The 15096-nt window shown below is 37.5% G+C and overlaps 1 protein-coding gene across 1 annotated transcript; it reads left to right on the top strand.

The window, feature by feature from the left end:
- Positions 1 to 4159: 4159 nt before the first annotated feature.
- On the top strand, positions 4160 to 14793 carry LOC140236225 (uncharacterized). The gene is made up of 7 exons (XM_072316191.1): positions 4160 to 4490; positions 7618 to 7711; positions 9009 to 9221; positions 9926 to 10020; positions 11014 to 11208; positions 11768 to 11966; positions 14398 to 14793. Exons 1-7 carry the CDS (start codon positions 4188 to 4190, stop codon positions 14694 to 14696), a joined length of 1398 nt encoding a protein of 465 aa, XP_072172292.1. The 5' UTR covers positions 4160 to 4187; the 3' UTR covers positions 14697 to 14793.
- The last annotated feature ends 303 nt before the right edge of the window (positions 14794 to 15096 follow it).

The raw sequence follows: 15096 nt of genomic DNA, 5'->3' as shown, positions 1-15096 counted from the left end.
ATATGAAATCAAAATGGCTTATTCATGTCCTTCGTTACGCATGAAAAGATTTGCTACATATTCGAATACTCTCTGTAGGACGTTAATCTTGAAAGTGATTCCTTTCGCTGCTTTTTAACATCTAATAATTGCCTAGGTTACTTCAGTGATAAATTTTTATGATTGTATGTGTATCCTTTCCTCTCATTTTTTTTTTTAGTAAAAGCTGTTTCATACTTGATTTATATGGGTTGTTGCAAGAAAGTTGCAATCAATTGCAACTTGCAACTGATTGTCACTGGCCAATCAAAATCATTGTTGCATGCATGTCTTCTTAATAGGGCAGACCCTGAGCCAATCAGAATGGTTGTTTCAAAATTAGCAATTATTTGCAATTGATTGCAACTTTCTTGCAACACCCCATATTAGACTTATAGAGCATCACATGACTCACTAAATTACTTAGCGTGCATCGGCCTTGGTCTTGTGAGGAACATTCGAGGATCGATCTTATCATATTGTTTTTGGTTTTGGTTTTGGGAGTTGTTTTCTCCCTCACCGTGTTCACAGTAGTCCAAATGTTGTATACATGGAAGATGTATATAACTGTACAGACATCATACTTACAACAAAGGTTATGGTTCTAAAAACAGATGTATGCGTGTATGCATACATAGATGCAAAACCAGTTTGTTTGTTTATTTCAGTCTGTAACTAAACACATATCCAATTAGGATCCAATACGGAAATTGGACAGCTTGTTCAAAATTATGAATTGAGGAAAATTTTGGTTAATTCATAGTTAAAAGCATATTAACAGAACATCGAAAAACAATTTTGACCTACCTATTCCACATGGCAGGAAGAATAGTGCTGAATATAACTTAATAGCAAGTCGTAGGACTTAAGTTTGCTTTTTATTCTTTAAGAAATAGTAAGATTTGCGAAAGTCCTTTTATATTTTCTATATATATAGTTCTGGAATCGTTTTAAAATGGATTGTTGGAGAGTCCACATCTCGAGAGGGGAGAACATGGAATTAGCCAAGATTTTTATCAAATTATTACTTTTGAACGGATTATATGATTTTCCTGAAATTGATACACTGTCGGATTTATTGTGTTCTCGCTCAGTCATTAAACAGCTATTTCCAAGAGAGACAAGTGAAATCCTTCACAAATCAAATATTGAATTGATATTGATATTTAATATGAAATAGAATATAACATAAGTCTTTTGCACCAGAAGTCAATATGATAGATAGATTTTAATCATTGTATCTGTCAATAATCACAGTTTATACCGTGGCACACTTGCTTCATGGTCAGATGGTTGCTATTATAAACTGTTGCAGATTGCGATGAATAAAATGAAAAATCTTCATCTGACAGTTCTGTGAAAACGCACATACATACACACACACATACACACACACATACATACATACACATACACGCAAGACAATTTTTGAAGTATCCAAAAGAACATATCCTAGACTTCACAATGGGAATTTACAACGATTATCTTTGCTGTCATAACTTCATTAGTCTATAATACTCTTTGATGTAGAATCGGTCGAGAAATTCTGCGAAATAATTAACTTGGAACATTAAAGGGATTTACCAATACTCATTAAAGTCTTTTCGCCACACAAAGTGTGTTTTCCCCTGCCGGTCCACCTGTCTCCGCAGTTTCACAATTCATATGATAGCGACTAAACAAAATGATGGAAACCAAGACTTTAAACTAAACCTGATATCAATCTCTGATTATGGCCAGATACTGGTGTTATTGACTGTATTTTAAGGAGTTAGAACAGAGGAGAAGAAGCCAACCAATCCGCTGCGAGGGAAAGAGCGACAAACACAATTATCTTCTTCAGCTGCACACAGTTTTGTTACGTCAGAATATCGCCTTATCTACGATTCCATTCTTTCAACTGATTCCACACCTCGTCAAAACTGATACGATTATTTTCGAAGGATAACAGACATGATAGTATTTTGTTCAAATGGGGGATATGAGATTGATGGATGATATCTATTTTAATGTTTCTATTTATAATGATACAATGAGTCGTATGCCACTGTATGTCATTTTAATTCATCTGTAAACAAATGCTATCCATGCTTTCAAATCTTGGTTTATTTTAACAATACCATCTTTGCTGAAAATGAATATAACACTGTTGCATCCGGTCAGTAGCAAATTTACGGTTTTTCAGATATCATTTTTTAATCATATCTATCTTTTCTCAACACCTCACCTTTGAAAATATGATTATACATTAGTAGTATGTAACATCATCCAGCTAAGACTGTCTGAACTGTCAACGTTGTAAAACTGCACGTCCAAGAAGGCGATACAATAGACACTCAAATGACTTAATGAAACTGTTACAAACGCTTTTAAATTCACTGCTTTCTCCATTTAATTCAACCTTTGGGAGAAAAAAAAAGCCGTTCATAATGGTACCTTTCCACAGCAAGAGGAAATTCTAGGATGCTGAAATGATGGCACCGCATGCTTAAGAGTGGCTCACTTCAGAGTGTGTTGTATCCAGAACTGAACTGCCCAAAGGGTTTTGTCTGAATTAATTACAACGCAAGATTTTAGTTCATTTCGAACAAATAATCATAAGAAGACCCCACTGATAAGTCCATTTCAAAACTATGTGTATTTCCCTAAGTTTCTTAGACAATTATAAAGATGTATACTCACTTATTGTGTATAATTTCCTAGGTACAAATTGAATCATATATGTATGTACGTAATCATTGTACACCGTCTTCTAACGCCTTTTAACGCTCATCCATGTCTAATCTGGTTTTGTTTGGCTGATGCTTGCAATACAAAGAGAAAATATAGCAAATCTTTATCACCATAGATTTGTGATGTGTTCGAAATATCCATGCTCCTTCCCGCAAAATTATACTCGTATCATGGCAGCACTAACTGCTGAATGTTGCGTGCCGGGACACCTCCAAGCCTTTCCCGGATTTCACTGCATCCGTTCGTAGTGGGGCGGTAAACGAGTGGGGTATCAGTTTTCGTATATAGGCAATGTCACTGAGTTTCCTCGACTATGTAAACTTAGGTTGTTTACACAGATGCAGTTGTTTGTGAAAACAACCCGGGTTCTAAAGCCACAATGTTACTCATATCCAGGAGAAAATATAATGGGACATTAATTCAGAAAGATTTCTACAACTAGTCGATCAAGGGTATTCTTTTTTTTTTTGTCGTAGCGTTTTACACTTAAAATCCCTCTGTGATATTTGTAGAATATGATTTGAAAAGTTAATACGGAAGAAAGGTTTAAAGTTAATTAAAAGCTTAAACTTATGGTATAAATTCACAACTGATGCATGGTTTCGTACGTGTTTAGCATGATGCTGTTTTTCACATGGTTGTTTTTTTTTTTCATGTGCATTCTTTACACAATTGAGATGGCAAAGGGGGGGGGGGGGGCATTTGCCAACATGAGGTGGCTTCCAAAGACCTTACCATCGCTTTATTCATTATAGGGATAGTAGCATTTGCATCACTCAATGAATCTATCTTTAAATCTTTATCTATCTATCTACCTACACAGCTATCCATCTGTGTCAGTGCATGGCATATAAAGCGTTGTGTTCTGTACGTGCGTGCGTGTATGTGTGTATGTGTATGTGTGTGTTAATGTGTTGCAGAATAACTTCAAGAGTTCCTTCAAGATATATAGTATAGAAAGATCCGTTGTTTCTCACTTTTCATTTCGTCATCCTACTTGTCTACTTCTCTCTATTCCAATGATACCACAACAATTTAAAGCAGCTGTTCTTTATGAGGGACTTACAATGACGTAATCATCTTTTTTCCTATATCTATACTGTAGCAATTGAAGATCTCACCAGCTGAAATTGCTATCTTTCTTTCTCCCTTTATCTCGTTACCAAAATGATGCAAGAGTCGACTATCAAACATGGACGCCGTGACTTTAAACTTTGATCTTCAAACTGACATTACACTACTTGTCTGTCTCCACAGGATTCAGTTGCGCTGTAGCAGCACAACAAAGCAAGTTTTTACAGCATCGATACGTACGTCAAAGTTTGGAACAACAGAAACCGCAACATCTGCAGCATTACCACTCTCATCAGTCCCAACTTCCCCACACTCCCGGCGAAGACAACCAGCACGCTTTCCCTCCGCCTGCCTATCAGTCAATGCCAGCAAAGCCGGCTCTGTACGAAAGGCGACCTAGCTTCAAGGCATCCCATCTGCACCTCCAACCACTCTCGCTAGCCGCCGCACCCGGCGGCACTGGTCAGATCAGCTCTTCGTTGAACCAGCAACGCCTGCTCCACCACTGCAGTGCGCAAGGTATGGCAGAGATGAGGGACCACCATGTGATGGATCTATCGCCGTCTCCGGCCGCCGTGACACTGTCGGTAAACTCCTCAGCCTTCCCTGATGACAACGGGAGTGATTTAAAAAATTACGCCGTGCTCACCCCATCTGCACACCCAGTAAGTTAAATCATTGTCGACATGTGTGTCGTGTACCTCAATGTCCTGTCATCATTTGGTACTAAGGCAAACAAACAAACATATGAACGAAAAAATAAACATACACACAAAACAATATAATGGAACCAATGATATGTTATTGATATATGCCGAGAAATGGTATCATTATATGAAGCAATGTCTTACTCTTTCAGGCGATGACTATAATAGAGTACATTCAATCGACACGTAAGCAGTTTGTTAACAGACACATGAGCAAATTCGCAGCTTTAGCTGGAGAAAGTAAGCAGAGAAGGATTAATTGCTCACATGATATACTTCAAAAGGCAAAAGTCAAATTCTGGAACATCATCAGAACCAATTTTGAAAGATACGCAGTTTTGCTTTTGTCATCTCTCTTTTTTGCGAGCGCATAAAAGTGTTGTAATCGTCAGATGAAAGTCATTTTCTTCTGTCATTCTTGCCTAATGTGACCAGATACAATGAGAAATGATATTGGAAATATACCAACCTCTCTGCACTGAAACTAAACTCAATTCGCCTGAAGTGGCACATAATGAATATATTTATTGCATCACGTGCAGTGGTATTATGACAGTGTTTGGAAAAGTTTATCTTTCTCGAAGCTTCTAGCCGACTTTGAGGATGATACATTTTGGAAGTTTAACAAAATAGTACATAACAACAACGATGATTGATAACCTTTATGTATAGTCATTTAGGTAACTCTACTGAAGTGGTAACACAACTAGCCTTCACTTTGATAACCTCATGCTATTATGATACCAGCTGCATGAAGTTAATCGTTTTTGACGTAACACATTACAATTTATACTCCCTCTTAAAGTTTTGGATACTGTCATGCTTGGAATCCCCCCTCCCCAACCCCCAACCCCCGAATACGCACACACACGCACACAAACACACTCCTAAATGTTGCAATACGAGATGGCAGATCGACAATTGTCATGATTGTACGGAATGTATGGGGACATGAATTTGGCGATCGCGCTCCGACATTGTGTTGTTGTTTAAAACAGCACTATAACGGTAGAGTAAATTAACCAGAAGAGAAACAGAAAAAGAGAAATCAGAGAACATGTCTCTCATCGCAATTATGAGCTCGTAAAAAAAAAAAAAAAAAATATATATATATATATATATATATATATATATATATATATATAATAAAAATGAAAAAAAATGGATTCAAGAGTACAACTGAAGTATCTTCATCTCTAACTCACCGGAAGCCCGCTATTTAGATCAGGAAGTACACCCTCTTGATCGACATCAGTCTCAAGACTTTTAACTATGTAGGGACAATCACTGGTTTCCATGGTATTCGCAAGAGGGGAAACCACTACCATTTTGCTCATTTGTCTTCTATTTACATTTATCGTTATCTGGTCATACAGAGCTAACGACCAGGAACCCCACAGGGTAGTATGTATAATAATGCGAGACAAATTTGCATCAAACAAAGATGGTAATGTATCAAGTGGAAACAGAATTAAAGAGCAATAACACTCTCTTCAGTAAGTGTTGCATCTATTACGAAGATTTTGAAATTGTTTTGATTAGCCTATAAAAAAAAAGATTTCGGTCGTTCTATAGTCTCGAATCAGAGCAAAACATCAAGTTGCAGCGTGATGTTATGATTGCGATGGTTCGGCAAAGAAAGCAAAACGATTTCACAGGACTGTTGGAGTTCAAGTTGGTAATGAGATCAAATTGCACGACTCTTAGCCTATCTGGTAAAGAGTTATTTCATGAATTCCATATGACAATGCCACATGGTTCTGTTCATGTTTACTTAGTTGTGAGAACAAATCTGTACCGTAGAGTTCTTTTCTCCTCTAAAAAAAAAAGAAAGAAAGAAAGAAAGAAAGAAATCATTAAATGCGCTTCAAGCAAGAAGACAGACCATGAAGTGTCATTGCTTGTTGACGTTGTAACAAAAAATTGGTGCATTTAATGCCGTGTATACTACAATTCAAAAGCTAATCTGTTCATCTTACTTTGTCTTATGAAGCCATAAAATGAGGGTGGAGTAACTTTCAGGTTCCAGACAAATTGTTCGATGGTCTCTTTATTGAATCTAAAATTCTGACAGGATGTGAACAATGATAAATAAAACATTTGATTGTTTCAAAAAAAAATGAAATTTGCATTTTATGGGTGTATAGCTTTCAGACTACATCTGCGGAAGTTTGGCATGGCTGTGTCAATTTAAATAATTCATCGGACTTTCTACAGAATTGTGAAACTTGAGATGCATTGAAACACGTTTGAAGACTTTCTTTTGGAAAAACAACGACACGTTTTTATGTGCACAAGAAAAGCTATAATTCTCCACTGTTTTTATTTCCTTCTTGCATATTGCATGGAGGCATACAACATAATGTGATATGCATTTAGAAATAGTATTCATTAGACAATATATATTATATGTTTTTCATTTCATTTATTTCATTTTATTTCATTCTCGACAAAAATATAGAGTATACATTATGGTATTTGCATATACAAAAATTTAGAGTATGATGTGACTTTTGCATATTCAAATGAAATCAATGCAGCTCATTATATTTCTTAAAATAAAACAAATTATGTTCGAGGCACGCATTGTCAATACTACGCATGACTTACATTGTCAGGGGGTATCTAAGAATGTGTTCAGTATAAAAACGAAATATATAAACAATTTGTTTTTACAGAATAAAAGCGGTCCAACTGAAGGGATCAGTGAAAAAAAAAAAAATTACCTAGGCTGATATTGTGATATTTTGTCACATTATGACAGTTTTATTACATATTCTCCAGATTATTATAGAACTCTATACTAACATGTTAAACCTGATATATTGTAATGCAAATACAACAATGGCACGCCCGTTGCAGTATAGCTACTGGGCTAATTCAGCGCTACACATAAACTCACACAAGCAAGCGCGCACTCAAGGTGCAATCATTCATGGTTATTATATTGCATGGCCGTGCACTATACCGAAAAGAATGGAATTACATGCAATGTGAATTCAACAAATCACAAAGCATGTTATTGATGTACTCATATTGACTTCATCATAAACAGTTGATCTTTCTCTCCGTATGTAACTTGCAGGAATCGGGAGGTGTCGACTGTCTGCTCCATCTCCTCGTGAAAAATGCGCAAAAACAGAAAATCGAGGCATGTTACGAGCACAACCTCCCTCTGGGTAAGTTTTCCACCCCTATAGAGAGCTTTGAGGGAAATTCCAGATCAGTTAAAAGGAGGTCTGAGAAAAATGTAACGTTTCATGAGTACAAGAGTGAACGTTAAAACTTGAATGAAAATTAGGGAAGTTAATTTACTTTTTTATCAGCAGCTTTTACCTTTCCCTTGTCTGGAATTCCCCTTTGAACTCAATCTTCTCCTTTCTGACGGCGATGAACCTCACCTATTCAGTTATTTTACTGTTCCTTGTAACTTTATCTCATTTCACCATGAAGGGTAAGTATGGGATATGCAAGTTGAAAGCTTGAGTGCTTGTCCTAATTTGGATTCACCATATGTCAATAAAGGTACCACAAATATTTTAAGTGGTTTAGACACAGAACTAAAGGTTGACACAATCACCAAAAATGCAAAATGGTTGCAAGTACCATTATGAGCCGTCTGTCTCTGATAACTGTCATTTTTAAAAATGTGATATGAGCACGTAATGATCTCATGCTCCATGTAAATAGCACGTGTTATCACTATCAGCTCAAACAATACCAGATAAAATTAAGTGTTCGACTATAGGAACGTAAAATCTACAATTCGAAAGGTCAATCACATATGAATACTGTGCTCTAATTTCATGCATCGTATCAGATTTGCTTAGAATAACGCCAAGTCCTCCATCCCTTGAAATGAATGGATCGCACGCCTGTTTTGATTTTTTAATGGTAGGAGCAACAGTACTCGAATTCGTTGATACACTTTTCCTTCCACATTTTGAATAATGATTTTGATAATTCTATAAGAAGTCATGCTCCCACTTATTATTTTTTATTCTCTCTTCCAAATTATGTGTGAAACGTTCTTTCTGTTATCATCACTATTTCAGTACAAGTTATACAATATCCTAGTTTTAATCGATTGGTCTCTCAAGTCAACCTTCGATAATCTATTTTTTAAAGCATCTTATGAACTTTATCACTTACGACAAGGCGGCACACTGCAAGTCTGAACTTGAATGTGAGTTTGCGTAAGAGCACAATCAGTCCATTATCGATTTATGTCAATATAACAACATTGAACAATATGATTTGTTTCTTTACATAGAGAAACACTCAAAGAGTTCAGATAATAGAGAAATAGGACAAGATCAACAAGGAAAAATGGGAAAATCCCGTTAAAGATACCTCAATAGACAAGTAGACAAGGTGCTCCTTTCATATCATCATCTATACTACATGGTATGTAGGTTAAAAGTGGATGGAATTATGATCTTGTTTGTTGTCTGTGTACGTGTGTGCCATACGCAGATCCATGGAAGTGGACTTCGACTGACGTCACAACCTGGGCGTCATGGCTGATGAGCGAAATAAACCCCGATGACCAACAGGAGGTCATCAACATGTTCAGAACATATCCGATCACGGGCGAGACTCTGTCGAACCTCTCTGAGCAGGAACTTCGGCCTTACTTCGGCAGATCGTATTTAAGGGCCTTCGAATGCCTCCAGCATTGGTTGGAAGGTAATATTGTCATCTTTACTCATGTCTCTACACAAGGGGGTCATCCCACGAGACCGACACCTACGAGTCATACAGCCGACAAGTTCGACTTTTAAAGGTCCATGAGTCATACAGCCCATAAGTTCGACACTAGGCACTAAGTCTCATGAGTTCGACGCTAGGAAAAAAAACATACAATTTCAACACGGGGTTTGATGTGTCGGACCTTGTTTGCTTAGTGTGAAACTCATGGTCTGTAATGGCTCGTAGGCTGTATAACTCTAACTCGTGGGCTGTATGACTCGTGGGTGTAGGTCTCGTGACGTGCACCCGATGACTAAATTACGGAGGTGTTTATTATACTGTCATGTCTCTCTATGATAAATCCTACAAAGACAATCTTGAAAAGCTCCCTGATGTTTTGACTTTCCTGTCAGGTTTTTTTTTTTTTTTTTTTTTTTTTTTTAGGGCCATTTGACAGTCGTCTTGATAATATTGTAACGTTTTAATGTAGACTTGTCACGCGCGTCACGATGCAGTGAAGTGTAATTATTTCAGGTATATTTTCTCAGTTAAAAGGAAGTCTTCTTTGACGTAATCCACTGACATCTCAAATAGCAGAGTTGCTTGGTAATGACTGACGTTAACCGCAGTAGCTTCAAGAGCGTGTCAATGAGGCAAGGGTCAAAATTTGACTTTAATCCTCTTCGCTTTCCCACTCACAGGTATGTCACCCAGGGGATTTGACCTTCAGCAAAATCTGATGAAGGTCAAGCGAGAAGAGCAGCACTTCCTCATGCAACTGGCCAATGACTGCCTGGTATGTCACTGAGTACTCTGGGAGTGCCGTCTGGCCTCTGGCCAAGCTATATCGTGTTGTCGTGTAATAAATCCTGTTAATCTGTGAGGAAAATACCTCGTGTGTTTTATATATCATAATCATCACATCATGTTATGTTATATTATGTTTTATCATATCATATTATATCATTATTATCTATATATCATACATATTATATACATAAATGTTTTAGTGTTTGTGTGTGCATGTTGATGTTTAAAGAGGTACTTATTCATGTTATTGGAAAATCATTTTCAGTCTTGCTTTATAGCATGCCAGTATTAAGTACCTTTCTTCAGCTTTGAGGCATGTGCAATAGTATGTTACTTGTTTCTTGGAAGTCTCGATAAGTTGAGTTGTGTTGTCTCAGTTTTAAATCCAATCTTAATTTTTGTACAATTTTCATAAAATTCCTCTTGTCACCATGACTCTGAAACACGTCTTCCAAATGATCAGCGTGTTTCATGAAAGAACGTTACATTGCTCTCTTATTATTCAAGATCAATAGTACAAAATAGTACCTTAAATGTCTTCCTTTTTATGCAAAGCATTATAACAAGTATCGAATGACTTGCCTTTAAGGTGATTACGAACATGGCGTTGTTTTTCGATCTAGTATTTACCTCTGACACCATGGAAATAGTTGTTACAGGAGCAGAATCTTGGCAAAGCAGCCGTCAGTGATGTACCTTCTACCGCAGAACATGGAGCTACAAGGAAAGTAGCTCCATGTGCTCTAGCTCCATGCACAGAATAGCTCTTGAGGAGCCGTTGTGGCTAAGTGGCTGAGACTTCTGACAATAGCACTTAATCCTCATCGCCATTACTTTGGGAGGGACTTAAAACCGTCTGTCTCTTGGTAGCGTGATCAAGAGCTTATATATACACTGATATAGGTGATTCCCTTATGAGTATACGTGAACACAATTAGAAGAAAATCCAAATTCCACTTTTTCTTCTTTCCCCGTCCAGAGCGATCCGGGAAATTCAAACACACTGGAGCTACCGAACCACTTGCCAGCCATACTGACTCCGCCCCATTCGATTTCAGCCGACGATCCTCTGCCCAGTATCGATACCGTCTTCAAGTCCCAGTCCGATCCATGTGCCTTCCCTTTCCCTTGTGTGACAGAATTCCAGCCCGGCTACCACGCATCGCCGGAGAGAGTAAGCAGACCTAGGCCCCATTGCTAGAAACTTTGCGTTTAAACGCAACTTGCAACTGATTGTCACTGGCCAATCAAAATCATTGTTGCATGCATTGTTGCATGCATGTCTTCTTAATACCATGAGCCAATCAGAATGGTTGTTTCAAAATTAGCAATTATTTGCAATTGATTGCAACTTTCTTGCAACGGGGTCCTGACCCCTTACGATAATATTATTCATACTAACCCTACCCATGTGGATGTAATATGGAACAAGTAGGGGGAGGAGTGCGGATGTTGGTTATCCTTCTCAAAATGAAATTCGACTGTGTAATCGTCATCGCATTTCACATTCATCACTTACTCAGCATGTAACAGATCTAATTTTGGTGTAGCTACCCTTTCATGTTCAAATTGGGTAAATTGACAGTAATAATAGAACGTCGTTTCGTATGAAACAAAAAGAAAATTAATGCAGAAAGTGCGAAATGTTTGAATCGGATAACTATTTACACAATGCAATACTTTGACCGTGGCGTGTTTTTCTTTCCTACTTTGCACTATTCTCCATTGTGTAGTGTCATGACATTAGCCAACATGACGATCTCGCACACTTTGGCGTCGGCGCTGACATTTTCACGCCAGATATTCTTCACATCGAGCCCGAAAATGAAGACCTGACCAAACTCGACGTTGTGAAGAAGGAAGTACCGAGCCCATTGCCACCAGTGAAGAGAAAGAGAGGTCGACCCAGGAAGCAAAAAGTCCCCAAGCCGAGTGAGTAATCATTGATAGTTGTGGTAGCTGAAATATTGCACGACAACGGACCTCTAGGCCATTTTCTCAACCATTTGATTGTTATTATTTAAAAAAAAAAGGACAACAGCGCATCTCACTTCAGAGTGCAAAATAAACGCTCCCTCAAGGCATAGCATCTGACACTAAATCTTCATTAAGTAAGATGAAAATGTTATTGGCCTTTTTTCATCATTGTGCTTTGGAATATTCAGAACAGATTATTCAAAAAAGTAAAGGTTTTTGATTGAGGAAGTTGTACGATACTGTAGTACTTCAAAATGGCATATAAACATAAAGTTTTCCTGATTATTTTCCTGAACTATTTTCGAGGTGGCAAATAGGTTACTTACATTGGTTTATATGGCCGGAAAGTCGTAAACTTCAGATACCACCGTAGGAGTTTTGTAGTGTAGAGGAAAGGCTCTAGACTCTGCAACACATGATTCTCAGTCCGAATCTTGACAGGTGTACGCAGCTCTTACCAAATGTTTTACTCGCGATGTTCCACTTTGTTACCTCACAGTCCTGGGATAAATAATTGACAATCTGAAACCGCAAGGACAACAATGGAGACTCTGTGCATCGAGAAATATCTCATCATTGTTGTTATCGTTACAATCATCGTAATCATCATTAAAATCGTTGTTTGTACATGATTTCATGATCTCATCATTGTCATTGCTGTATCATTGATAATAACAATAATAATTGTTATCAAAGTATTTAGCAATCATATTGGTTTATAGACTGTAGTAACCATATCATGGAGTCCTGCGAAAAAAAAGCACACGCCGAATTTGTGATTGTTCATTTTTTTTTTCTAAACACTATACCTTGTCTGATTTTCCTAAAGCAACAGCGCAAGCACTTTCGTTTATATATATCAATCTTTGTTTTAGGCGTTAAAACTTCATTTCCATAAATTATGTTACATATCCGTTTGTTACGGGAAGCTTCACATTTAAGTATTGCTTTCCGGAGATTAAGTCATGACGAAGAGCACCAAACATTCTAATTTATCCTTTTTCCTGATGTGAAGTGTGATAACAGACAACGGTACATTGCTGGCACTGATGACTGATATAGGTGAAACGACAGAAGATACATCAGCTCTTGCTGAATATAATTAGAATATCAAATTGAATATTTCTTTGTCCACAAATGAAACTGAAAAAAAAAATGTTTCCAGCAGCATTACATGCAAGAAATACAAAAAACAATTATTTGAAGAACAAAACACACATTGCATGCTACAGGGAACGTTTGACAGACAATGCCTTTTGAAAGAAAGATATTATTAAGAGGGGTGAAGGTTCAATATCTATAATGGTATCTATAATGTAGAGGGAGACAAAGTGGAGAAACTCGCACCTAAAAACAATTCATCTCTTCCTCTCTTTTTTTTAATTGCAATGATTGTTACAGGAAATTACGACTATAGTGACTATTTCGAGGTATCAATGATGCATCCTTCCAACAAAAAAAAAGAAAACATAATTAAGTAAAAAACAATAAAAGTCAACTGAAAATCAACATTTTAAGATATTCCTCCTCCTCATCTTGTCCAACTTCTCATCTCCATCTGCCTATTCTTCATCTTCCTGGAGCATGTACATGTATCCTTTGATGTATCCATATGACACAAAGAGATTTGTTACATTGCTCGTAAATGCGTTTCAACCAACGTCCAAAAATATTTCGGCAGAGATTGGACTTTCATTCCCGACTTCTTTTTCCCAATCGGGACTGGCATAGCCCCTTCTGGGAAATTTTCTTTATTTGTCCGTTTGTCTGTAGGATTCTTCCCCCCCCCCCCCTTTGCCACTGACAACACCGCGCGACAGATACAAATTCTTGTCATTTTGTATCAATATCTTTTTTTTTTTGCACTTTTAGGAGGTCCTCTATTCAAATGTTTATATCCTTGCTACTTTGAAGGCCTAATCTGGGAGGTCTAGATCGAATCCCAAATCTGAAGTCTTCTTCAAGATGACGAAGAAGTAAAGTGCTAAAATAACCTTTTTTCTGGAGGTTGATTTCTTGCGTTGGATACATTCCGTCTCATTTTCCAGTAGGTTAATGCATACCATGTAATTAAAAGTAATGATTGAAATCAACGTGTTTGAAAAAGACGGTCTAGTTGGATGTTATTCATTTATTCGTGTAAGATTGATAAGCAGCCTTATCACGACGCCTGGGGCTTTTAACTGAAATGTGACAAAAATGTTCTCAATTTGATTATAATTTGCATTTTTGAAATGCGACTGAAAGATGAGAGTTTTTCGATTATCTAACATCTTTTCTTATCTTGCATTATTTCTTACAATGAGACTTCAAAGATACCGATATTCTTCATGTCCTGAGTCCAATCCTTCATCTTATGACAAGTTTTGATAATTGTGTCTTTCAGAAAAAGACCAGCCAATCCTTTACAAGTTCATCCTGAAGCATCTAAACGACACGACAGGTGGTAGCCGCAAGTATCTGGAGTGGGTCAACAAGTCTGAAGGTCTGTTCCGATTCTACTCGGGCAAGAAGGACGACTTTGCTGAGATGTGGGGTAGATTCAAAGGAAAGCGAGAGCAGATGTCCTATCAGAACATGGCGCGCGCGCTTCGCAATTACACGCGTGGCGTCGGCAACCGAAAGATTATGACCAGCGTGCGGAAGAAGTTGCACTACAAATTCACACCTGATTTCATACGCTGAGTGGCTCTCCGGTGTTCCAATCCAACAAGACAGTCTTTCTCTTCACTCTGAACTTAGTGCAGCTTGCTCGAAGTATACAGCTGCTCTATCAGAATGACCTCTTTTCGTCTTCCATCCACCATTATCTTATACTGTAAGCACATTGGGCTTACATGATAGAGTAATACTCAGATACTGTACTTGTTAGTTGCGTTTCCTGCGAACAGTAGAACAGTACGTTCGTGTTATGCAGATCGAAGTCGAGGGCGGTATGGATATTAATTTTACGATGTTGCCACGCTCAGAGATGGCAATGTAATTGTCAAATGATTGGCAAAGCAAAGAAAACTCTGGGTAAATTAAAAGAAGACCAAAAAAAAAAAAAAAGAATGTCGAAATAAAGATTTACTTCACCACCGCA

Source organism: Diadema setosum, chromosome 12 (genome assembly GCF_964275005.1).
Source record: "Diadema setosum chromosome 12, eeDiaSeto1, whole genome shotgun sequence".
Classification (NCBI taxonomy): Eukaryota; Metazoa; Echinodermata; class Echinoidea; order Diadematoida; family Diadematidae; genus Diadema; species Diadema setosum.
Note: the sequence above shows the minus strand (reverse complement) of the source record. Positions and strands in the feature narration are given on the sequence as shown.